Below are 26,243 nucleotides of genomic sequence, written 5' to 3' on the forward strand. Positions count from 1 at the left end.
CCACTGACCTGAGATCCATGCTTGCCCTTGTACATTGCATGTCTAAAGGGAAACTTAAAATCAGCTACTTATAAACCAGCCCGAGGATTTTAATTTTTTTAAAAGGGTCTTTCCAATTTTCATTGTTTTCTTAATTTTGCAGGGGAAACTTTTGACTAGTTGCCATACATTGCACTGATTTGTAAACATATATCTATCTTTCCTTTTTTTTTTTTTTTTTTTTGGAAAGTGGTCTAAAAGTAACCAGAAGTTTAAAAAAAAAAATGCAACACCATGGAAAACTTGAAGCTTTTGACTATTTGCACTCTATTGCATTTATTTCCAAAAGAAAAATCTGGGTGTTTTTTTTTGAAAGTGGAAACATAAAGAATGTCATATAACTCTCTTTCAATTTATGGAAAGTGATCTAAAAGTAACCAGAAGTAAAAAAATAAAAAAAAATGCAACACCATGGAAAACTTGAAGCTTTTGACCATTTGCACTCTATTGCATTTATTTCCAAAAGAAAAATCTGGGTGTTTTTGTTTTTTTTTTGAAGGTAGAAACATTAAGAATGTCATATAACTCTTTTTCATTTTATGGAAAGTGGTCTAAAAGTAACCAGAAGTTAAAAATTAAAAAAAATGGAACACCATGGAAAACTTGAAGATTTTGACTATTTGCACTCTATTGCATTTATTTCTAAAATAAAAATCCGGGTTTTTTTTTTTGTTTTTTTTTTGTTTTTTTTTGGCAAGCAGAAAAATTAAGAATGTCATATAATTCACTTTTATAGGACGTCTATGGAGAGTCTCCCATTCCTTTTATTCCCATCTGGAATAAAACCCCTGCGGGCAGTCACCGCCCCCTCCACCCCGCCTCTTTTCTGCGCAGGCGCCTCGGCAGATTCCAGCCAACGCGGCGTTCGATGGCGAGCCGGAAGAGGCGGGGCGCGCGTGAGCTCCCTCTTTCTCTTTCGGGAGCCGGGCGGAAGTGACCTTTCGCTTCCGGTGTCGGGCGGAAGCTGTGGCGGCTGCGTGCGCAGGAGGTTGTCTTTACTCTCCGGGAGCATGAGGGGGAAGAGGCGGCGGCGCTGGCGGAGGTTTGGTGAGGCGAGGACGGAGCGCGGCTGAGCCGGCGGAGGCTGCCGAGCGGGGAGAGGAGGTGCGGGCCGCGAGGGGGGAAAGGACTTTCCGTCCCCCCCCCTTTCTGCGTCGTCTACTGCTTCACAACAGCCTTGTGAGGTAGGCCAGACCGAGGAGTCGTGTCTTCTACGTACCTGGCTCTGATGGGGGTTTTGTTGACCCCTCAGGACCGAAGCTGGAAGGGTAGATTGCCCTGACGGAACTCGAGGCCCTGGTTTCTACTACAACTCCCATCATCCCCCAGCACCCCGGTTGTATTTGGGCTGCAGGAGGGTAGATTGTCCTGCCAGAACTTGAGGCCCTGGTTTCTACTACAACTCCCATCATCCTCAGCACCCCGGTTGTATTTGGGCTGCAGGAGGGTAGATTGTCCTGCCAGAACTTGAGGCCCTGGTTTCTACTACAACTCCCATCATCCTCAGCACCCCGGTTGTATTTGGGCTGCAGGAGGGTAGATTGTCCTGCCAGAACTTGAGGCCCTGGTTTCTACTACAACTCCCATCATCCTCAGCACCCCGGTTGTATTTGGGCTGCAGGAAGGTAGATTGTCCTGCCAGAACTCGAGGCCCTGGTTTCTACTACAACTCCCATCATCCCCCAGCACCCCGGTTGTATTTGGGCTGCAGGAAGGTAGATTGTCCTGCCAGAACTTGAGGCCCTGGTTTCTACTACAACTCCCATCATCCTCAGCACCCCGGTTGTATTTGGGCTGCAGGAAGGTAGATTGTCCTGCCAGAACTTGAGGCCCTGGTTTCTACTACAACTCCCATCATCCTCAGCACCCCGGTTGTAGTATTTGGGCTGCAGGAGGGTAGATTGCCCTGCCAGAACTCGAGGCCCTGGTTTCTACTACAACTCCCATCATCCCCCAGCACCCCGGTTGTATTTGGGCTGCAGGAAGGTAGATTGTCCTGCCAGAACTTGAGGCCCTGGTTTCTACTACAACTCCCATCATCCTCAGCACCCCGGTTGTATTTGGGCTACAGGAAGGTAGATTGTCCTGCCAGAACTCGAGGCCCTGGTTTCTACTACAACTCCCATCATCCCCCAGCACCCCGGTTGTATTTGGGCTGCAGGAAGGTAGATTGTCCTGCCAGAACTTGAGGCCCTGGTTTCTACTACAACTCCCATCATCCTCAGCACCCCGGTTGTATTTGGGCTGCAGGAAGGTAGATTGTCCTGCCAGAACTTGAGGCCCTGGTTTCTACTACAACTCCCATCATCCTCAGCACCCCGGTTGTAGTATTTGGGCTGCAGGAGGGTAGATTGCCCTGCCAGAACTCGAGGCCCTGGTTTCTACTACAACTCCCATCATCCCCCAGCACCCCGGTTGTATTTGGGCTGTAGGAAGGTGGATTGTCCTGCCAGAACAAGACCCTGGTTCAACCACAACTCCCATCATCCCCCAGCACCGCCATTGTATTTGGGCTGCAAGCAGGGCCGCCAGGAGGGTACATTTTCCTGCCAGAACTTGAGGCCCTGGTTCTACTACAACTCCCATCATCCCCCAGCACCCTGATTGTATTTGGGCTGCAGGGCCGCCAGGAGGGTAGTGTCAGGTTTCGAGGTCGTCTCAAATAAATTGCATTTCAAACAAAGTCTTTGATGAAAAACTCCCATTTATTAAGCACGACATTCTAACTCCGACTCCATCGCAGCCAACACTGACTTCCAGCCCCAAAACCCTCCCTTTCCGTTCCCCACTCCCCTGCACTCATTGGCCATCTTCCAAGTCACTCTACCCCTAATCTACTGCTCCAGCTCAAAGGAATTTCCCCCCTCCCATCCCATCTCCTAGGGGATATTATCTCCAGGGAAAATAAGTAGGTGAAAAGTCAAACGTCCCTTTCCAGACGCCTCCGCTTCTCCTTCTTATGTCAGCACTAGAGTAAATGCAGCTTGAAGTGCTGACAGGTAGATTGTTCAGCCAGAACTTGAGGCCCTGGTTCTACCACAACTCCCATCATCCCCAGCACTGCCCTTGTATTTGGGCTGTAGGGTCGCCAGGAAGGTAGATTGTCCTACCAGAACAAGGCCCTGGTTTCTACTACAACTCCCATCATCCCCAGCACTCCGGTTGCATTTGGACTGCAGGAGGCTAGATTGTCCTGCTAGAACTCGGGGCCCTGGTTCTACTACAGCTCCCATCATCCCCAGCACCCTGGTTATATTTGGACTGCAGGAGGCTAGATTGTCCTGCCAGAACTCGAGGCCCTGGTTCAACCACAACTCCCATCATCCTCAGCACCACGGTTATATTTGGGCTGCAGGAGGGTAGACTGTCCTACCAGAAGTCGGGGCCCTGATTCTACTACAACTCCCATCCTTCCCAGAATAATTAACACCAGTTGGTTATCCTAGCCGCGGATTCATCAACATCAAAACGTTTTTCACTTTCATGGTCAGATGCCAATCTTGCATTGCAATTTTATTTTAAGGATTTTCTGACATGTTGGCTGAGGATGAATTCCTGAGATCGCCACCAAAGAAGACGGTCAGATTCGGCGGTACTTTGGCAGAAATCCTACTGAAATATCAACAGGTAATGCTGTAGGGTAGTGTTTGCAAGAAAAAAAATACATCCAATGTATGGGATGCGTTCATAACGTTTTCTGTTTTTAATACTGATAATTCATCCACGAGGAACTGTTTTGTCTTTGTTTTTCTCCACTGATGAGGAAATTATATACTATATCTGGGAAAAAGGATTTGTGGAGTTCTTTATCATCATCATCTTCTAACGATCCCATAATCCCTCACCGGGTAGAGTCTGGGCAACTGAATGGAGCTAGCAGAGTGTTTACTGACCGGTTGCCCTTCCTGTCGCCAATGCAGAGTTTTGTTTGGCAGATATAGTCTCATTGTGCCCAAGGAGAGAAATATCTGCCTCTACGTAGGATTGAACTCGCAGCCTCCTAATTGTGAGGCAAGAGCTCCACCTCTAGGCCACCTCACCACTCCTTGTGGAGTTCTTTATGCAGAGCTCAAAATTGCACATTTTCTCTTTCAGGGCAAGACCACTGAGTTTGATCTGCTGAAGCATCAGCTGTTGGATCCAGACATAAAAGTAAGATTTCTATAACATTCAAATACTCTGAAAGGCCTCCTTAGATTTAAGAAAGAATGAAATAAATAATTTGAATCTTTTTTTTTTTTTTTTTTAGTATTCTTTATGGGTTATAGTTTATAATTGCTGAGGAGCCAGAAAGTTACCCAAACACAATCTGGAAAATGAATCCAGTCAGATTTATAAATTCATTTTTAAATAAAACATTATCACACTGTTCTGTTCCCGTCTCACACAGGCACACAAACAGTCAGCCAGGAGTTAAATAAAACTTGCAGACAATAAATTCCTTCGATAACAGGATTGGCAGCAACCCAGTAGCTGCTTGCCAAGAACTTTACTCACAGAGGGAGGTGTTCCTCCTCTATCAGATAAACCAAAACAAATACACAAAGCCACAGAATTGTCAAGTCCAGTCCGTATTAAATCCAAAGCAGGCAGATAACGTAGTTTCAGAGATACAATGCGACTCGCTAGTAGTTTAGTTTTGTCCGTCACAGAGCCTGAATGGCCACCACACCCCCTTTTATCGCCTGTGCGATGTGGTCCAGTGACTCAGCTTAATCTCTGGCACCCCTCCTTTTCTGCTGCGTGCGCTTGTCTCTCCGACGCTGGCGTGGATCCAGCCAAGACTTATCTCCGTCACTGTCTGACTGCAACTGTTCGGAGATACCTGGCTCCTGGCCAATCTCTCCTCCTTCGGGAGACACCTGAGGCATTGCCAGAGAGGAGGCTCCTGGAGAGGGAGACCTGGCCAACTCCTCTCCTTCACCTTCGGAGTCTTCTCCCTCCGATAAGACGGGCTTGGGGGTCGGAGTCACAACACACACCTTTCTAAAATCCACCACTGTTTACCAGGTTTAGCAATCACAAGTGTACCTAGTACTGTCGTGTCAGATTAATTGGGAAAACTACATTACCCAGTGCACCTTGCCATTTGCAAATAGCCGTGCTAATGTGCCAGGCATTTTAACTGGGAAGAACCAGGGCTGGGCTCCTGGGGGTTCGGGAGAATCTTTAGCTAAGATTCTGTGTGGTTTGGAGAACCCCCAAATCCCACTCCTGGCTGGCCATGGCCACCCCTCCCAGGAGTCCCCACAGACCCTGTTTTGTATGCAGGTAACTGCAGGGCGCACGCAGAGCCTCGGGGAGGGCAAAAAACGGGCCTACCGGAAGTTTAGAAAGGCCAGAAACGGGTCCGTTTCCAGCCTCTGGAGGCTGGGGAGGCCGGTTTCGCCTTCCCGGAGGCTCGAAGAAAACCTCCAGAGCCCGGGGAAGGCAAAAATGCCCCCCCCCCCCGGCTGTGGTGCAGGAGGCTGACTGGGCCATGCCCACCATGGCCAAGCCCACCTAGCAACCAGGCCGAGAACCCCTTGCTAAAATTTTTGAAGCCCACCCCTGGGAGCGACTATATGTCCTTTTCCTCTCTATGACAAAAGAATAACACTGACAATATAAAAAGGTTTTATATGCATATGAGAGGTGGGTCTAATTTATTGGATTTCGTTGAACTAGACTACCCAGATGCTTAATTTCTCCCATTCGGTGCATGGATCCGGTGAATAGATTTCCTGGGAAAGCGCAGGACGAAACTCTTTAACTACAAATAGAAGAGAGTATCTGAAGCTCACGGTTGAACTGCGAGGTCCTTGCTGGTCTCTGAGCTTGTTGTTTTCTTGCAGATCCAACTAGGTAACTTCAGTGCTAGAAGGGAGACAGAGAGCAAAGCTCACTCCTTTCTAGCACTGATGATATTACCTACCTGGGTAACGAAATGTCTTCCAAGAAAACAACCAAGCTCAGCGAGCACCAGGGACTCCACAAAACTTTTAACTCCTTCTGCTGTTTCAAAATTGAGAGGCTGATCTAGCTGACACACTTAAGTCGTGACAAGCAATGTGTGAGCAAAATGTGGCAGGTTGTTGGCCTGATGGTCTTTATCTTAAAAGCAAACTAACCGCTTCTCACCCCAGCTAAAACTTTTGGCAGCCGGTGTGATTTAGTAATTAAGATATGATGGCTTCTGTTTTTTTAGGATGACCAGATTATTAACTGGCTCTCTGAATTCCGGTCTTCTATTACATTTTTGACCAAGGAGTTTGAACAACTAATTATCATCCTGTTGGTAAGAATTCTCTGGTTGCATTGGGTGCTCTTTTTGCTTTGGATTTGGGGGGGCACATCAGATGCTCCAACTTCTGATCCTGTTGTCTCTAAAAATGCAGAAAGTGCCATGGCTGAGACGAAGCCAGCCTGTAGTGGAGGAGTACCTAGCTTTCCTGAGTAACTTAGTGTCTGCTCAGACAATCTATCTTAGGCCATGCCTGCAAATGATCGTCTCGCACTTCGTACCCCGTAAGTACTTCCCCCCCCCCCCCCAGTTTTATTGAAAGAAATGGAATAGAAAATATTTTAACAGTCAAGAAAAAAAAAATGAACCCTCCATCCCTAAGAATACAGCTACCCAACTTAAAAAAAACCAAGAAACAGAAAACAGAAAGACTCTCCCTATATATCACCTCAAAGAGAATGAATCTACTTTGGAGAAGGGAAAGGAAAAATAATTCGTCAGTGTTACAAAAAATAATAATAATAAAATCTTGTCTTGAGGGGTCCTTGGTGCTCTCTGGGCTTGGTTGTTTTCTTGCAGACGTTTCATTACCCAAAGTAGGTAACATCATCAGTGCTAGTCAATAATAAATAAGAATAGTAATAATAAAATCTGTCTTGCCAAAAAGCATACTACTGTGTTTTTCGGACTAGAAGATGCATCTAAGATTTAGAGGAGGAAAACAAGAGCCTTGATGGCGCAGCAGACTAAAGTGCTGTTAATTAGCACTTAACTGCCAGCTGCCTACAATTACTGCGAGTTCAAATCTCACCAGGCTCAAGGTTGACTCAGCCTTCCATCCTTCCGAGGTAGGTAAAATGAGGACCCGGATTGTGGGGGCAATAAGCTGACTTTCTATAAAAAAGAACACTGCTTATGGGGGGCCGAAAGCCCTACTAAGCAGGTATATACAAAAGTATGAAGGCTGTTGCTTAATGCATTGTAAGCCGCCCTGAGTCTCCAGAGAAGGGCGGCATATAAATCGAACCAATAAACCAATAAACAATAAGAAAAAAAATAGTTTTTTGCCTCTGCTGGTCCTGTTTTTGCCCTCCCCAGCGTCCAGAAGCACTCTGCAGGCCAAAAACAGGCCTGTTATTGGCCTGCAGAGTGCTTCTGGACACCGGGGAGGGCAAAAATGGGACCCAGGGAAGGTTCTGGAGGCCAAAAGCAGTCCTGTATTTGCTCTAGAAGACGCACAGACATTTCCACCCTCTTTTTTGGGGGGGGGGGGTGTCTTATATTCCTAAAAATACAGTATTTTTTTTTTTGTTAGATAAAATCGCCCTTTTGCCCAGAGTAATAATAGCAGCTGTGGTTTACAGAATAGAATAGAATAGAATAGAATAGAATAGAATAGAATAGAATAGAATAGAATAGAATAGAATAGAATAGAATAGAATAGAACAGAACAGAACAGAACAGAACAGAACAGAACAGAACAGAACAGAACAGAACAGAACAGATGGAAGGGACCTTGGAGGTCTTCTAGTCCAACCCCCTGCTTAGGCAGGAAACCCTATACCACTTCAGACAAATGGTTATCCAACAACTTCTTAAAAACTTCCAGTGTTGGAGCATTTACAACTTCTGGAGGCAAGTTGTTCCGCTGATGAATTGTTCTAACTGTCAGGAAATTTCTCCTTAGTTCCAGGTTGCTTCTCTCCTTGATCAGTTTCTACCCATTGCTTCTTGTCCTGCCCTCAGTTGCTTTGGAGAATAGCTTGATTCCCTCTTCTTTGTGGCAGCCCCTCAGATTTGTTTATTTTAGAATTAATAATAGGAATTCAAAGCAAGGAAACTTGGATTCAAGTCTGAGTTCACAGCCCCCAAAGCTCTGTGGGAGACTGTTGTAAACCTCTTAAGGAAAGCTGTGTTTCTGATAGATAGATAGATAGATAGATAGATAGATAGATAGATAGATAGATAGATAGATAGATAGATAGATAGATAGATAGATAGATGTTCTGCAAGGCATTTTTTGTTGATCAACAAGATAACTATAAGCTCCTCTGTTTCTTCCCAGCCCGAATAACCATCCGGGAGAACGATGTGGACATCTCTGATTCGGACGATGATGAAAGTGAGTACTTCCCTTTTTCTATTTCTTGATTGATTCTTTTATCTATATGTATACTATTTCTATTTTTCTAGCTGGGTTTCTGCACCCAAGGGAGTATTACTTGATTCAGTGTGGCCCTGGTAAAAGATGGGAGTCCACAGGTTGACCAACGTACAACCATTCGTTCAGTGACCATTTGAACTTTCAACGGCATTGGAAAAAAATGACTGACATTTACAGCCATCATAGGCTACCCATGATCATGTGATCAGGTTTCAGGCACTTGGCAACTGGCATGTGTTCCGGGTCATGTGATCATATGGTGGCACAGTGTTTAGAATGCCGTATTGCAGGCTAATTCTCCCGATTGCCAGCAGTTCGATCCTGACTGGCTCGAGGTTGACTCAGCCTTCCAACCTTCCGAGGTTGGTAAAATGAGGATCCAGATTGTTGAAGGCAATAAGTTGACTTGTAAACCGCTTAGGAAGGGCTGTAAAGCCCTGTTAAGCGCTATATAAGTCTTAAGTGCTATTGATATTGCTATCGCCATTTGCAACCTTCCCAGCCAGCTTCCGACAAGCCAAGTCAGTAGAGGAAGATGATTCACTTAATGACTGCAGCCATTCGCCTGGCAACCGTGGCAAAAAAAAAAGGTCATAAAATCAGGCAAAGCTCACTTAACAACTGCCTTGCTAAGCAATGGGAATTCTATACCCCTTGCGTCAGCACTTCAAGCTGCATTTACTCTAGTGCTGACATAAGAAGGAGAAGCGGAGGCGTCTGGAAAGGGACGTTTGACTTTTCACCTACTTATTTTCCCTGGAGACAATATCCCCTAGGAGATGGGATGGGAGGGGGGAAATTCCTTTGAGCTGGAGCAGTAGATTAGGGGTAGAGTGACTTGGAAGATGGCCAATGAGTGCAGAGGAGTGAGGAAAGGAAAGGGAGGGGTTTGGGTCAGGAAGTCAGTGTTGGCTACGATGGAGTCAGAGTTAGAATGTCGTGCTTAATAAATGGGAGTTTTTCATCAAAGACTTCGTTTGAAATGCAATTTATTTGAGAAGACCTCGAAACCTGACACCTTGTCTATAAATCTTGAATGTGCCTGGTCCTTTAGTGTTCAAAACCATAGAGTCTGCTCAGACATTGTGACAAGTTGAGCGACCGCTCCTCCGTGATTGTGTCGATCTCTCTTGCAACCCTCCAAAATCAAGGCCGGCATTTTTCAAGTGCAGCCTTTTTTGAACAGGGTGTCTGCAGGAAGCAGGTCATATTGAAAAAAAGGTTTCTCATATATAGTGGGGATAAATAATACAGTAGCAACAAAACCGCCCTCAGAAATTGGAAGAAGTTCTTGACCACGTCTAAAATAGAGGTCTGCTTGTATCCACCAACTTTCTGGGTTATAAACAGACATGTTGCTTTTCAATCTCTGCAGATGTTGTCGAGAGCTTCACCACCTGCCACAGAGCATTGCAGACAATTGTGAAATATGTCCCTTTGTAAGTTAAAATATCTTTTATTTTTCTGGGCCGGGGGAAGACAATGTGTAACATAAGCTGCTTTTTTGTTGCCCATGTTGTGGCCCACCGGCGGCCAACGGAGCTGGCAGCAGAGTCGGACAATGAGGAGGTTGGGGAGGAACATGAGCCAGTCCCGGGGGCTGGGGAAAGCTCAGACGAGGGCTCTGCATCGGAGGCAGAGATGGATGTAAACAGCAGCAAGGCAGAGGAACAGCTGGAGCCTTTTCCCAGTGTGCGCATGCACAGAGCTGCCAGAAGACAAGAAAACTCCGAAAGCAGGGTCGACTTGGCAGTAAAGCCATACCTTGGAGGTGATTGGCCCCTCCCATAGGAAACAAAAGAGTGAATTTTTTTGGAAAAGCAAATCATACATTGGGGGAAATGATGTTCCATAGAGAAGGAGAAACCTGTAAACACAATCAGAATCATCGAACGTGCATAGGACAGACAGGAACAGTATTATCCTCCCCGAAAATAAGACCCTGTCTTATATATTTGCCACCAAAAAAGGGCACCAGGTCTTATTTTCAGGGGATGTCATCCACTGACTAACCTCACTTGTGCACGTCATCCCTGGCCTCGTTTTCACTGTCAGAGGCCTTCAGGAACTTCTTCTGCAGCCGGCAAGGTTTTCCTGAAGGCCTCTGCAGCCGATTTCAGAGTTCCGGATCGATCCGGAGCTTTGTTATCAACTACAGAGGCCTTCAGGAAAGCCTTGCCGGCTGCAGAAGAAATGGGACGGCGAGGCAGGCGTCGGGGTGTGCGAGGCCTGGCTGCAACTGTCCAAAGGTAAGTAGTAGGGCAGCTCCATGCACCTCCCCCCATCCCCACCCTAGCTTAATTTTTACCCATGCACTCTGGAGTGGGCAGGATCTTAATTAACAGTAATAACTTTATTGTCATTGTACGTGTATACACAGTATACCCATACAACGAAATTCACTTAACACCCAAAGACCAGGTCCAACACACATAACAATCCCCAAACATACTCCCTCTACCACAATTCCCCACCCCTAAACCACCCAAACATCCACACCACAGACCAAGCAATGCTGTCCAACAGCTCACTGATGGTGGCCCTTTAGTTCATTGTTGAGTGCAATTATAGCTCTGGGATAAAAACTATAAAAACTAATTAGGCCTTATTTTGGGGATAAGGCTTATATTAGGCACACGTGTAAAAATCAAGCCAGGACTTACTTTCAGAGTAGGTTGTATTTTTGGAGAAACGGGGTATTTGAAGACGTTTCCAGACTATGAATTAATAGTGGTGCGATCAGTTCTGGGAGCACTTTTCCACTGCATCTGTGTTTGCTCTTCTAGGCTCCCTCTTAAACCTTGCCTGTAGTCCACACAACAAAATAAAGGATGGTTTTGCTTATCTATTATATTTTCTGTGTTGTAGGACACCACAATTTCTCATGCCAGTGCTGGCTGAAAAGTTTCCCTTCATTAATAAATCAGAAAGAACATTAGTAAGTACCTGATTTTCTGGAAATGAAGATTCTTTCGTGCTTTTGGTGTCTGCTGCTCGTTTAATTCAAGGCTGCTTTAAAAAATCTGTTAGTGGAAAATGTGATCTTGATGCCTCAGAAACAACTGGTAGTCCATCATGATTATTACCGAAGCCTTCTTCTCCTTTGGATATTTAATTATTAGTTTTGCTTACCTTTGCTAAGCCCAATCTGTTTGATTTGGTTTTATTTTCCCATTCTGTAGAAGTGATTGTGTTTTGCACAGCATGGCTTGTGGCTTAGCATGTGTGAAATTAGCAAATGGCAACTTAATAAACCATAAATAAATCCACTTACGTACGAACCCAGTTGCTTTCTCAGATAAAAACATCTCCGATGGATATATTGTGTTTGAGCAGTATGATAAAAAGTGCATATACCGGAGAAGGGCGGTATACAAATTTAAAAATAAATAAATAAATAAATAAAATTTTAAGGAATGCTGTATTTAAATACATGATGATTCTAAAATAGGATATAAAAATTGGAGATCCTAAGATTTGTTTCTCTTAGTTTTCTAGATGTGATTTTTAAAATTCCTTGAAGTGTTTTCATGGGAAACTCTTCCATTTCAGCAATGTTATCTCCATAATTTGCTACGAATAAGCGTATATATCCCATCATTAAGGCATGACATTTTGGAGCTGGTTGTTGAGAAGCTGCTAAAAATTGATGTAAGTACAGAATGCTGTAAATTGTGGTTGTTTATAAAGGGTCTCCATAGTTCCCCTTGGGAAAACTGGTTTTACTTCGCAAACTTCATATTCTTCAGTAAACGATGCTGCTATGTTTGTATTTACTGAACTGTTGGGCAATGAGATAAGGAATATACTTGTTATGCATTGATAAAAGGAGAATATTTGTAGCTCAGGGTTGAAATGAGGGGTCCTTGGTGCTCTCTGAGCTTGGTTGTTTTCTCGCAGATGTTTCATTACCAAACTAGGTAACATCATCAGTGCTAGAAGGAGTGAGGTTTGCTCTTGGTTCCTTGAACATTCTCCTCTAGCACTGATGATATTACCTAATTTGGGTAATGAAACATCTGCAAGAAAACAACCAACTCAGAGAGCACCAAGGAGCCCTCACTTGTTACACACTTCTGTACCTTAACTATTAACTTCAGAAATACTGAAACTCATCCCATTTTAATTCAACAGGTAAGCGCCCCAAGAAAAGATATCGAAGCTGCCGAAGAAGATGAAGAGGGAAACAGTGAGAAGGGACTCTTCAATATGGTAAGTTTGGTCATTAAACTGTATTAATACACGCACACACATACATTATCCTAAATCTTACAGGCCAAATAGCTTTTTACTCTTTAAGGAATAGTTTCTTATCAGAAAATGTAACCAGTTTTTAATCTCAGCGTCGATTCCCATTGCTGCTTTGAAGTTCTCTTACTCAAATCAGAACTAGATGAGTTTTATTCCAGGGATATATGAAGCTCCCACAACTTCTGAAGGCGACTTGTCAGGTGTGCCTCCTTTCAATACTCAAGAAAGAAAAACCCCAACTCCATTTTCTTTGAAGAAAGGTACTTTTACTGAATATGAACTGAACGCAACCATAGAAAAGCAAGATCTGAAGCATAGGCGCGAAAATCACATATAGAAAGCATCCCCTCCCAACTGTCCAGCGTAAATCATCCAATCCACAGGTCTTCCAGGGGTCATGTGGGAGCACACGTCTGGCAGTGTCGTCATTCTGGTATGCCCCGACCATTGACCTTGAGACATATCAACTTCAAAGAAAGAACGGCTGCAAAGATTCACTTTTGTTTTACTCCAGCACGCTTCCCCCCCCCCAAGAATACCCCTAGCTCCCCCTCCCCCGTTTCCATGGCAGGCGAGCAAGTAAGCATCGAAAGAGCAGAGTCTTGACAGCGACTTCTGTTCCATGGGTTGATTGCTCTCGCTGTCAGAAAGTGAGTGAACTGTTGTAAGTTTGAGCACCACCTATATTTAGCCGGGTTTTGATTTTATCAGGATGAAGATGGGGAGAACGCGGAGAAGAGTGACATGATGGCTCACCCCATTGCAGAACGCCTCGACATCTTGATGATCGTGATGTTTTCCTACATTAAAGATGTTTGCTATGTTAATGGTAATAAACCTGGGGCAGTTTCCCAGCATTATTTGGCAGTGCTGAGCAGAGCATTTGGGCTTAATGTAGGCAGCCACTTGAAAGGAATTCCTGGATGATGTTGTAGTGTTATTGCTGTAATTCATAATTTGGGCATGTAAATGGAAAACATATCATTCTTTAGCTCCACGGTTTCTGTTCCTCTTAAGACAATTCAAGTTCTTCTAATTAAGGACAGTCAATCTTTCCCCCTTCAGATAGATGATAGATAGATAGATAGATAGATAGATAGATAGATAGATAGATAGATAGATAGATAGATAGATAGATAGATAGATGATGAATAGAATAGAATTGAATTGAATTGAATTGAATTGAATTCTTTATTGGCCAAGTGTGATTGGGCACACAAGGAATTTGTCTTTGGTGCATATGCTGTCAGTGTACATAAAAAGAAAAGATACATTCGTCAAGAATCCTAAGGTACAACACTTAATGATGGTCAAAGGGTACAAATAAGCAAGCAAATCATACTAGGAAACAATATAAATCGTAAGGATACAGCAATAAATTATGCAGTCATAAGTGGGAGGAGATGGCTGATAGGAACGATCAGAAGACTAATAGTAATAGAAATGCAGACTTAGTGAATAGTTTGACAGTGTTGAGGGAATTATTTGTTTAGCAGAGTGATGGCGTTCGGGAAAAAACTGTCCTTGTGTCTAGTTGTTCTGGTGTGCAGTGCTCTATAGCCTCGTTTTGAGGATAGGAGTTGGAACAGTTTATGTCCAGGATGCGAGGGGTCTGTAAATATTTTCCCAGCCCTCTTTTTGACTCGTGCAGTAGACAGGTCCTCCATGGAAGGCAGGTTGGTAGCCATTGTTTTTTCTGCAGTTCTAATTATCCTCTGAAATCTGTGTCTATCCTGTTGGGTTGCAGAGCCAAACCAGACAGTTATAGAGGTGCAGATGACAAGACTCAATAATTCCTCTGTAGAATGTATTAATGATAGAATATTCAGCATCTGAAAGCTGCACAAACGAACAGCCTTTTTAACCTCTTTTTCTAACAGTAACAGAGTTGGAAGGGACCTTGGAGGTCATCTAGTCCAACCCCCTGCTCACGCAGGAGACCTGTGCTAGGGATTCGAACCGCCAAACTGCCAATCTTTCTGATTGACAAGCTCATTGTTTTAACCACTGAGCCACCTTACTCAGGCTCTTAGCATATAATTCTAGGAACATAATTTTTTTTTTTTATTCCTAGGGAAAATTGATGTTGGCAACACCAAAGATTTATACCGAGACCTTGTGGCTATCTTTGATAAGCTGATTTTAACCACCCACGGATCATGTCACGTGCAATTCATCATGTTCTACCTCTCTGGTTTCAGATTGGTAAATAATCAAATAAACTTTTATTCCCTTCCTTCTTATGTTTTTCCCCTTTCTTAACTGGATCTTCCTGTCCTGTCCTATACTCCAAGAAAATGTGAAACTGGCTAAAACCTACCAAGTCACCTCCTGCTATTGCCCTCACCCCAAATCCCTGACGGAAAACAGTTATTTGCTTTTAGTTGGACAAGAAGCACATTGGGAACTATTTGGAAGTTAGAAATTAATGCTTCTTTTCTTTTCCCTACCTTTCCTCACTTCTCTCTCCCCCCTTCCCCTTCCCTCTCACTGCTCTTTTATTTACTTTCGTATTTTTGCATTTTATAATACTTTATAATCTAATTTTTAAAAAATGGAAGTTAAAAAAAAAGAAGTACATTGGGAACTATTGATGTATTTAGTTCTCGTTCTGTTCCTTTGTTGTTTATTCTATTAATTGACTTCTGAATACCTTTTCATTTTTTTTCATTTTTTATTGTAAGCCACCTAGAGTAGCCCCACAGCGAGATAGGGGGCAAATAAATTTAAACAAATTAATAAATAAAATAAACCTTTGATTCCAACTTTATAGAGAATAGAATAGAGTAGAATAGAATAGAATAGAATAGAATAGAATAGAATAGAATAGAATAGAATAGAATAGAATAGAATAGAATAGAATAGAATAGAATAGAATAGAATAGAATAGAATATTGGAATGAAGAATGAAATAGAATAGAATAGAATTCTTTATTGGCCAAGTGATTGGAAACACAAGGAATTTGTCTTTGGTGCAGATGCTCTCAATGTACATAAAAAGACAAGATACATTCGTCAAGAATCATAAGGTACAACACTTAATGATGGTCAAAGGGTACAAATAAGCAAGCGAATCATACTAGGAAACAATCAATATAAATCGTAAGGATACAGCAATAAATTATGCAGTCATAAGTGGGAGGAGATGGGTGATAGGAATGATCAGAAGACTAATAGTAGTAGAAATGCAGACTTAGTGAATAGTTTGACAGTGTTGAGGGAATTATTTGTTTAGCAGAGTGATGACATTCAGGAAAAAACTGTCCTTGTGTCTAGTTGTTCTGGTGTGCAGAGCCCTATAGTGTCGTTTTGAGGGTAGGAGTTGAAACAGTTTATGTCCACGATGTGAGGGGTTATCTTTTCTCTGAACTGACTAACTGATACCTGTGGTCACTGCCCCAGCCTTAACAGCTGTGTATGTCCTCCAGGTAATCGCAGAGGCTTTTGTGGAACATCTGTGGAAAAAGCTACAGAATCCAAATGTTCCTGCTGTGATCCGACAAACCACCGGGAACTACATTGGCAGCTTTTTGGCACGGGCCAAGTTTATTCCCATTGTGTAAGTAGGTCACCAGAGTGATCCTTGGGTGGATTAACCTGCCAAGTAAGGCTACATCCCAAAGATGTCAGCCCACGTCTGGTTACTTAGCCATGTTTTGTTTGGTTTTTCTAAAATCATTTCAGGACAGTGAAAGCCTGCTTAGATCTCCTGGTCAGCTGGCTGCACACTTACATCGACAACCAGGGAACGGGGTCCCGAGCATTTTGTGACGTTGCGCTCCACGGCCCGTTCTACGCAGCCTGCCAGGCTGTGTTCTACGTTGTCATCTTTCGCCACAAGCAGCTCCTGGATGGAAATCTCAAGAAAGGTGAGCAGAAGTTCACCAGACAGGGAGAAGAAGAGGTGGGCGGAACATGTCTGTTTCTAGCCTGGGCGTAGGAGGAGGACAGGCAGAGCCTGGGGGTGGAGTCAAGAGCGGAATCAGCCTAGAATCATTACATTCCCACAAATGTATGTCCTGTTTTTTACTTTGGCTGTTCACCGCCCTGAGTCCTATTTGGAGAAGGGCGGTATAGAAATTGAAACAAACAAACAAATAAATAAATAAATAAAATAAACAGCCTGCTTTTTTCAAACTTTTCCCAGTGATTTTATAACTTCGAAAAGTCGCTAAACAAATGGTTGTAAATTGAGAATTACCTGTATGCATTTTTCTCATTGATCTACTAAGAATCTGCTAAGCCAGGGGTGTCAAACTCTTATTTCATTGAGGGCCGCATCAGGGTTGTGCTTGACCTCGAGGGGCAGGGGGGGACACGTGTCCGGGAGGGCATTGCCAGCTCGACATCACTCATCGAGACTCCGTTTTCGGCCACGACAGCTTTCTGAAACCCTCTGCTGGTCAAAACGGAGCTCGTGCGGCCTCCCTGAGCTCTGTTTTTGCTGGCAGAGGCACCGTGGGCTGGTCCTTCACTGTTTCCAGGGCAAACCCGCAGGCCAGATCTAAGCACCACGCAGGCAGGATGTGGCCCACAGGCCTTGAGTTTGACACCTCTGTGCTAAGCCATGTTTCCCGGAGAATAGTGTCTTTTTTAGAAGCCTCTACAACATCAGAACGGTTTCAATGTATTTCTGTTAGAATTAAATTTTGTTAAATGTAGCACTTCATAGAAAGCCAAGATTGAATGTAGTCAATTCCTCTGGTCTTCTGTTTTCAAGGTTTGGCCTACTTGCAAAGCTTAAACTTTGAGCGCATTGTTCTGTGCCATTTAAACCCCCTGAAGGTCTGCCTGCCAACCATTGTGAGTCTTTTTGCTGCCCTGACCAGGTACAATTGTTTTCTCTCTTGCAAAGTTTGTTTATTCATTAAATGCATTTGTTTACGCCAACAATCCCTCTAAAATTTGGAGTGTTTTGCAGAGGGACTCTGTCCATTTATTGAATGCATATAGAAATGGGGCGATAGTGAGGACACTCACTATCTTACGTGTTTTAAATCAGTCCCAGGCAGGGGTGTCCAGCCTTGGCAGCTTTAAGACCTGTGGACTTCAACCTCCAGAATTCCCCAGCCAGCTAAGGGGATTCTGGGAGTTGAAGTCCACAAATCTTAAGGTTATCAAGTTTTGGACATTTTTGGTCTAAGCTAAGGCATTTCTTGAATGCAAAACTGTAGACATCTCATCTGCAGTTCCTGCTGTTGCTCAAACAGAGAAAGGATTTGATGCATCCAGAAATGTTTATTAGCCTGTTGAGGATCCAAATCTTGGGTTTATTCCATTTCCACGGTCCTAGCCTAACCGGTGCCAAGATAGCAACCTCATATTTACTTCTCTGAACCTGGAGGAAGGAGAAGATACTTGTTTGAGAAGAAACTCTACTCTTATTTCACTGACATCCTGGGGATCTTTTCCCAAGAATTTCAGGCCTTGTCCTAGTTTGAAGGAAACCTCAGCAAAAGGAAGAAAGCTAAGGAAAGAGAAAATAGTAGTAGTTAATAGGATAGGATAGAACAGAACAGAATAGAATTCTTTATTGGCCAAGTGTGATTGGACACACAAGGAATTTGTCTTAGGTGTATATGCTCTCAGTGTACATAAAAAGAAAAGATACATTCGTCAAGAATCATAAGGTACAACATTTAATAGTTCAAGATATTGTCTCTTTACTAACACAGAAGAAGGCAGCTAAAGTACTGGAATGAGGAAAGAGTAGCTCCCAGGTGACCAAGGGAGAAGATGTTTCCATACCTTGCCCTCAGAAGCTCTTCTGTGAAATGTAGATGAAACAGGTTGATGGAATTGTGAATTGTGAACTTGAAAATAACTTCCGTTTTTCTCCTTTCCTCTTCCTCCTCCCTCCTTCCAGGAAGTACCAGGTGGCCTTCTGTGACACCATCATTGAGAGAAACCGGAGACAAATATTGCCAGTTGTCCGAAGCAGCTGTGGGGGAGAGTCCATTGAGACGGCCACAAACCCCCTTGACAGTTTTTTCCCGTTCGATCCTTACATTCTTAAAAGGTACCTCGTTGAGAAATGCGCAACCCTCACCTGAAACATGCTTTTTTCGGTTTTTTTCAACTCCAATGGGCAAACTGGCCCGTATTTTTGTGCAAGTTAGGATCCTTAATCTAGAGTCAACCCTGGAGAAGCCCATTTCTTCTTATTTATATCCCATCGACTGAAAGAATTAGAATAAGAATGTAGAATAGAATAGAATCCTTTATTGGCCAAGTGTGATTGGACACACAAGGAATTTGTCTTCGGTGCATAAACTCTCAGTGTGCATAAAAGCTATAAGTGATAAATCATCATCATAGTCGTCATAAAAATACATTCGTCATGAATCATAAGCTACAACACTGGGTGATAGAATCAACATAAATCGTACTAGGACACTAACTAAAACAATATAAATCGTAAAGATACAAGCACTATTATAGTCATAAGTAGAAAAGGAGATAGGTAATAGCAAAGATGAGAAGAATAATAGTAATACAGTCTTACTAAAGTTGTGCACTTTCAACTCTACAGTTCCTGTTAAGCAACATCTCGTGTTTTGTCTTTCCCTCTCCTGCCCTCTCTCTCTCTCTCATCCCCTCTTTCTCAGATCAAAGAACACAATCAATCCTTTATATCAGTTTTGGGAAGAGCAGAGCGCTGAGGACCTCAAGGAGACGGCAGAACCCGTCAATGAGGTGAGCCGTTTCATTCAAGCTCCATCAGCCTGTTTTCTTGCGAAAGATATTTGCTTCTCCCTTGGGCTGGGAAGATTGCTAATTCCCGCACATCTGGGGGGCTTTCAGGAGCCTGGATAGCTCTGCAGACTAAGCACTGTAATTTAACACCAGCTGTCTGCAATTATAGTAAGTTCGAATCTTGCCAGGCTCAAGGTTGACTCAGCCTTCCATCCTTCCTAAGGTAGGTAAATTGAGGACCCAGTTTGTGGGGGCAATAAGCTGACTTTGTATAAAATATACAAAAGAATGAAGGCTATTGCTTAACGCATTGTAAGCCGCCCTGAGTCTCCGGAGAAGGGCGGCATATAAATCAATTTTAAAAAAAAAAAAAAAAAAAAGGAGGTCAGCTTAGATCAGCAGTGGGGAACCTGCAGCTCCCAGATGTTGTGAACTCCAGCATCTTCAGCGTCCTTGGTCCTCCTGAGAAGATAGTTCGGCAACCATCCCACAAATCCAGGGGAGAGCAGTGATGAAAAACGAATTGGAAAGTGCTTGTGTGTTCGTTCTTTAAAACAGCGTCTCCAAGTTTGGCCTTTCGGAGATGTGTGGACTTCAAAGCCCGGAATTCCTCAGCCAGCACACTTCCTGGGGAATTCTGGAAGTTAAACACACATCTTCTCAAATGGACAAAGTTGGGAGATACTGTTTTAAGCCATCGTATTGCCATTTTCGTTTTCCTTGGAACTATTGTGTGTTTTTATGCAGGGCAAAGGTGAAGAGGAAGATGATTTCTTGAGAGGTGAAACCCCCCAAAATGATGGCATGATCAGCGTGACGCCGGGCTCCTTCAACGCTCTTGTTCACAGTTCAGAAACCAGTCTCGGATCACCCCCAGTTGAACTGCAGCTCTGATCTTTGGACAGCAACAGATAGCAACGACATTTATATATATATGAGACCTTTGGCAGGAGATGGGGGAACAATTTCTAAATTCTTCATTTCTTGCATTAATTCAGCTATCCAAACTGAACGTTTGCATCCCGGATAGGATGATACTTTTTGTACTTTATTTACTACAAAAAGCTGCAAGTATCAGAACCATTAGACTTTCACATTACTTTTTTTTTTTTTTTCCTTTTGCGTTTCCCTAAATTGGGACAGATCCCCTCTGATTTAACACAACACTGTGATCCATTGATCCAGAGAATGATGGTGCTGCATGTTGATGCCTGTGGATTAAAAAGGCAAAAAGAAAGCTACATTTTCAAAGCAAACTTGCTAATCAGAACCCAGAGATCTGCTTCTTTGGGTTAAAAAAAGAGAGGCCTATTTGAATACAGCTTTTACAAGATTTCTGCTTAATCCGAGAATATGATAAGAGTGTCAAAAGTTATGCCAAAACAATCTGAGATGTTCATATTCAGGGGAGTTGTATAAAATAAGATTTGGGGTTATTCTGATTTCTGTTAAATTACGTGGCCTATGTCAAAAGAAAAGGGACGCGGTGGCTCAGCAGCTAAGACACTGAACTTGTCAATCGAAAGGTCGGCAGTTCAGCGGTTCGAATCCCAAGCGCCGTGTAATGGATGAGCTCCTGTTACTTGTCCCAGCTTCTGCCAACCTAGCAGTTCGAAAGCACGTAAAAAATGCAAGTAGAAAAATAGGGACCACCTTTGGTGGAAAGGGAACAGCGTTCCGTGCGCCTTTGGCGTTGAATCATGCCAGCCACATGACCACAGAGACATCTTCAGACAGCGCTGGCTCTTCGGCTTTGAAACAGAGATGAGCACCGCCCCCTAGAGTCGGGAATGACTAGCACATATGTGCGAGGGGAATCTCTACTTTTTTATGTCAAAAGAATAAGATAGCATCTGCTTTAAGTATAAAAATACTGGCATGACAACTGACTCTCCATACCATCATCTAGTGCTCCATGCTACTGAACACAAAGGAAGTTTGCCAGCTGAAGTGGTATTTAGCCAGCCACATGGCACCCAACTAAAACCTTGTTATCCCACAGCTGCTACCAGGAGTGATACGCCCTCTGCTTATAGTAGAGCCAGCCCTAACTGTTGTTTACCCTACTGACTCTATGTAAAAGTTTTAGCTTCAGTGGCGCATGTGGTTCATTGCACAGCAACCAATGTGTGAAAATCACAGGATTTTGCCAAGATTGAAACTTGCCAAGATTGTACTTGCCAAGATTGAAACTTCCATAGACAGCCTGTTCCACCAAATTCCAGCAATTTAGATTTCAAACGTTGGCCTTTGGAGAGCTGTTTTCCAGCATTGTGGAAGTATCTCTCTGAAGCTGGGTAACTAGTGGTGAAATTCAATTCTTTTTACTACCAGTTCTGTGGGCGTGGCTTGGTGGGCGTGGCAGGGGAAGGATACTGCAAAAGCCCCATTCCTTCCCCACTCCTGGGGGAAGGATACTGCAAAATCCCCATTCCCTCCCCACTCCAGGAGAAGGATACTGCAAAATCTCCATTCCCATTCCACTCGGGGGCCAGCCAGAGGTGATATTTGCCAGTTCTCCGAACTACTCAAAATTTCCGCTACCAGTTCTCCAGAACCTGCTGGATTTCACCCCTGTGGGTAACAATGTAGTTTCCAAACGCTGGTTTGCAAGCCCCTGGATGGGACAGAAGTAAATTTGAGGCGGGGGGGGGTCATAAATTGGGAGGGTGAATGAGTTGCAGATGCCAAGAGGAATATTTTTTAAGATCTTACCTTTACTTTGCCTGGATAAGCTGATAATACTGGACCATCTTTCTACCCAAAGCTGGAATTACTGTCTTCAGATCTTGGTCCCATTCTGCCTGGGCAGACCAAAACCAAAATCTACAATTTCTGCTACTTTTTTTTTTTTTTTTTTTAAATAACCCAAACCAATGTGGAGCAACAAGCAAGAATGGTCATTTCAAAAATGAAACCCACATTTCAGGAATTATGCGAGCAAATAATCTTTTTTTCATTATTAAGGTTTTGTTATATTTCTAATGAAAATGTTTCATTTGGCAAAGCTGAACGATTCTGTCATTATTTAATTCTACAGATTAAAAGTTATTTATTAAAAGTGAATGGGTTTGTGTGTGTGTGTTTGTTTTTTTGTCTGCTCAACCATTATCCCTCTGAAATTATTAGCATACAGAGCTATTTACCAGTTTAGGGGATTCCTTGAGTCCTCTGGTCCTTTTTGTCCTTTTGCTTCCATGGACATCGTTTTCTTAAAAAAGTCCAAATTCAACTCTAAATTAGAAGCTTGACAACAAATGTTGGGATTGCTACTCATAAACAGAATTTCCACTGGCTGAAATAAGGACAGTCGCTTTTCTGCAACAGATTTTTCTACAACTGCACCACTAAACAAACATTTGGGATGATCTTAAAGATTGGCTTGATACCTGCTTAAGAGGAGACCATCCACAACCGTTCGCCCTAGAATGGATCATTTTTCTGGGATACAGTGTTGGAGAGTTTGCGAGTCAGTTTGGCAGAGTGATTAAGGTGCTGGCCTAAAAACTAGGAGATAAGCTATGGCAAAGGGACGCGGTGGCTTAGTGGGTAGGACGCTGAGCTTGTCGATCGGAAGGTTGGCAGTTCAGCGGTTTGAATCCCAAGTGCCGCGTAATGGGGTGAGCTCCTATTACTTGTCCCAGCTTCTGCCAACCTAGCAGTTCGAAAGCGCATAAAAAAATGCAAGTAGAAAAATAGGGACCACCTTTGGTGGGAAGATAACACCGTTCCGTGTGCCTTTGGCATTTAGTCATGCCAGCCACATGACCACGGAGACGTCTTAGGACAGCGTTGGCTGTTCGGCTTTGAAACGGAGATGAGCACCACCCCCTAGAGTTGGGAACGACTAGCACATATGTGTGAGGGGAACCTTTACCTTTACCTTAAGCTATGGTAAATCTAGACAGCATACTAAAAAGCAGAGACATCACCCTGCCAACAAAAGTGCGTATAGTCAAGGCGATGGTTTTCCCAGTTGCAATATATGACTCTGAAAATTGGACTATAAGAAAGGCTAAGCACCAAAGAATTGAGGCCTTTGAACTATGGTGCTGGAGAAGACTCCTGCGAGTCCTTTGGACTGTAAGGCCATCAAACCAGTCAGTCCTAGAGGAGATCAACCCTGACTGCTTTTTAGAAGGCCAGATCCTGAAGAGGAAACTCAAATGCTTTGGCCACCTAATGAGAAGGAAGGACTCACTGGAGAAGAGCCTAATGCTGGGAACGATTGGCGGCAAAAGAAGAAGGGGACGGCAGAGAAGGAGGTGGCTGGATGGAGTCACTGAAGCAGTTGGCGTGAGCTTAAACGGTCTCCAGGGAATTGTAGAGGACAGGAAGGCCTGGAGGAACGTTGTCCATGGGGTTGCGATGGGACGGACACAACTTCGCAACTAATAACAAAAATGAGGATAGAATAGAATAGAATTCTTTATTGGCCAAGTGTGATTGGGCACACAAGGAATTTGTCTTTGGTGCATACGCTCTCAGTGTACATAAAGAAAAAATAAAATTATTCATCAAGAATCATAAGATACAACACTTAGTGATGGTCATAGGATACTAATAAGCAATTAAATCATACTAGGAAACAATAAAAACAATATAAGTTGTAAAGATACAAGCAACATGGATATAGCCATAAGTGGGAAGAGATACGTACTAGTAAGGACGAGAAGAAGAATAGTAATACAGTCTTAGTAGTTAATTTGACAGTGGTGTGGGAATTAGATGTTTAGCAGAGTGATGGCATTCGGGGAAAAAAAACTATGAGATGTTTTTTAGGCATGAAAGCCAGCTGGGCGACCGAGCCAGATCCTCTCAGCCCAAGTCACCTCACAGCATTGTGAGGAAAATAGGAGGAAAAAGGTGTATTAGGTATGTTCCATGCCTTGAGTTATGTATAAAAATAAAGGGATAACAAACATTTTAAAATTAAGAGAATGTTCCTATCTTCCCCCAATGATGAGGGATGGTGAAACTTGAATGGATCAAATAAACAGGAAGCTAGCTATTAAAGACACAAGAGTCCCAATAGGACAAAACTTTGCAGTTTTTAAAATTATTCACTGGTACTGGGTTGTTTGCAATCCTAAGTAAGAGAAAATGGAAGGAGAATACATTTGGATAACTCAATCCAGTGAAGAACAATTAACTTCACAATGTCCTTTCCCTAGCAAACTCCGGCCCATACAGGCTGAAGAATATTAGAAATGAAACAAGGTCAAATTCCTACCTAAAGGATTCTTTAGCGAAAATGTATTTTGCCACATTTGAAACAAAAAAATACCCCAAAATCGCCCTGTGCAAGATCATCCTAATACGATCTGCAGATATCAATTTCTATGCATTGAAGAATGAGATCTTCAAAACAAGATTTATCAGGACTTCTTCAAAGGGCTTCTGGTCCCTTTAAGGGGAAAAGGTTCTTCCTGTATCATTTATTTCATCTTCTAACCTTCACACTCTTATCGGGGGTTTGTCTGGGCTGCATTGAAAAAGTGAGTCGGAATTCCTTTCTTAGAAAGTTTGAAATGAATTTGACTGCTGTCCTCGAAATTACAGTGTCCTACTCTTGTTTGTCAACAAACAGCCTTAAGTGTGGTGTAACAGCTACCACATTGGTCTCCTCTGAAGTCTTGCATTGGGCAGGAAGGAGAGGAACTCTAGAGAAAAATGGACAAGCCAGGATTGGCATTAATTGTGGTTGTCGGAATAAGCTACATCAGTGGTGGGTTTCAAATTTTTTTACTACCGGTTCTGTGGGTGTGGCTTGGGCATGGCATGGGTTGATGGGAGTGGTTTCCTGGGCGTGGCAGGGGAAGGATACTGTAAAATCTCCATTCCCACCCACTCCAGGGGAAGGATACTGTAAAATCTCCATTCCCTCCCCAATCCAGGAGAAGGATACTGCAAAATTAAAAAATTAAAGAGCCTTGGTAATACAGTAGTCTAAGGCACCCTGTTATTAAGCTGGTTATTAAGACCAGCTGCCTGCAATTACTGCAGGTTCGAATCTCGCCAAGGCTCAAGGTTGACTCAGCCTTCCATCCTTTCTTTCTTTTTTTTTTTTTAATTTTTTATTATATTTTTATTGTTAAGGAATAGCCTTCCATCCTTTCAAAGGTAGGTGAAATGAGGACTCAGATTGTGGGGGCAATAGGCTGATTTTGTATAAATATACAAAAGGATGAAGGCTATTGCTAAGCACATTGTAAGCCGCCCTGAGTCTCCGGAGAAGGGCGGCATATAAATCAAATTAAAAATAAAATAAAATCCCCATTTCCTCCCGATCAGCTGGGACTCAGGAGGCAGAGAATAGATGGGGGCAGAGCCAGTCAGAATTTTTACTACCGGTTCTCCAAACTACTCAAAATTTCCACTACCGGTTCTCCAGAACTGGTCAGAACCTGCTGAAACCCGCCTCTGGTGTCTTGGTTATTACCTGTACTTCAAGTTGTCTACTCAGTTCGTTTGGGAAAATAATCAAAGAGAAATAGTTTTTGCTAAAGATTCAAAGGAAGAGACAAAGCGATTGCACTAAGGGTGCTATTCAGCAGGTTCTGACAGGTTCTGGAGAACTGGTAGCGGAAATTTTGAGTAGTTTGGATAACCGGCAAATGCCACTTCTGGCTGGCCCCAGAGTGGGGTGGGAATGGAGATTTTGCAATTTCCTTCCCCCAGGAGTGGGGAGGGAATGGGGATTTTGCAATATCCTTTGCCCAGGAGTGGGGAGGGAATGGGGATTTTGCAATATCCTTCCCCCAGGAGTGGGGAGGGAATGGGGATTTTGCAGTATCCTTCCCCTGCAGTGGGGTCGGAATGGAGATTTTGCACTATCCTTCCCCTGCCACGCACACCAAGCCACACCAC

General features: G+C 43.4%; 1 protein-coding gene across 3 annotated transcripts; it reads left to right on the forward strand.

Annotated features, from left to right (window-relative positions):
- Positions 1-966: 966 nt before the first annotated feature.
- Positions 967-22,439, forward strand: RRN3 (RNA polymerase I transcription factor RRN3). Of its 3 annotated transcripts, none has more exons than XM_034430235.3 (18): positions 967-1,223; positions 3,563-3,666; positions 4,135-4,191; positions 6,227-6,316; positions 6,417-6,546; positions 8,328-8,384; positions 9,802-9,865; positions 11,295-11,364; positions 11,979-12,077; positions 12,561-12,638; positions 13,389-13,506; positions 14,752-14,882; positions 16,106-16,236; positions 16,362-16,546; positions 17,398-17,506; positions 18,544-18,696; positions 19,286-19,373; positions 20,121-22,439. In XM_034430235.3, exons 2-18 carry the CDS (start codon positions 3,574-3,576, stop codon positions 20,265-20,267), a joined length of 1,800 nt encoding a protein of 599 aa, XP_034286126.2. In that variant the 5' UTR covers positions 967-1,223; positions 3,563-3,573; the 3' UTR covers positions 20,268-22,439. The 3 variants fall into 3 exon arrangements, with proteins under 3 accessions (XP_034286126.2, XP_034286127.2, XP_087734536.1); XM_034430236.3 differs by having other exon boundaries at positions 986-1,143; XM_087878410.1 differs by lacking the exon at positions 967-1,223 and adding an exon at positions 2,113-2,293.
- Positions 22,440-26,243: the final 3,804 nt, after the last annotated feature.

This window comes from Pantherophis guttatus, chromosome 14 (genome assembly GCF_059756535.1).
Source record: "Pantherophis guttatus breed Tessera chromosome 14, ASM5975653v1, whole genome shotgun sequence".
In the NCBI taxonomy this organism is placed as follows: domain Eukaryota; kingdom Metazoa; phylum Chordata; class Lepidosauria; order Squamata; family Colubridae; genus Pantherophis; species Pantherophis guttatus.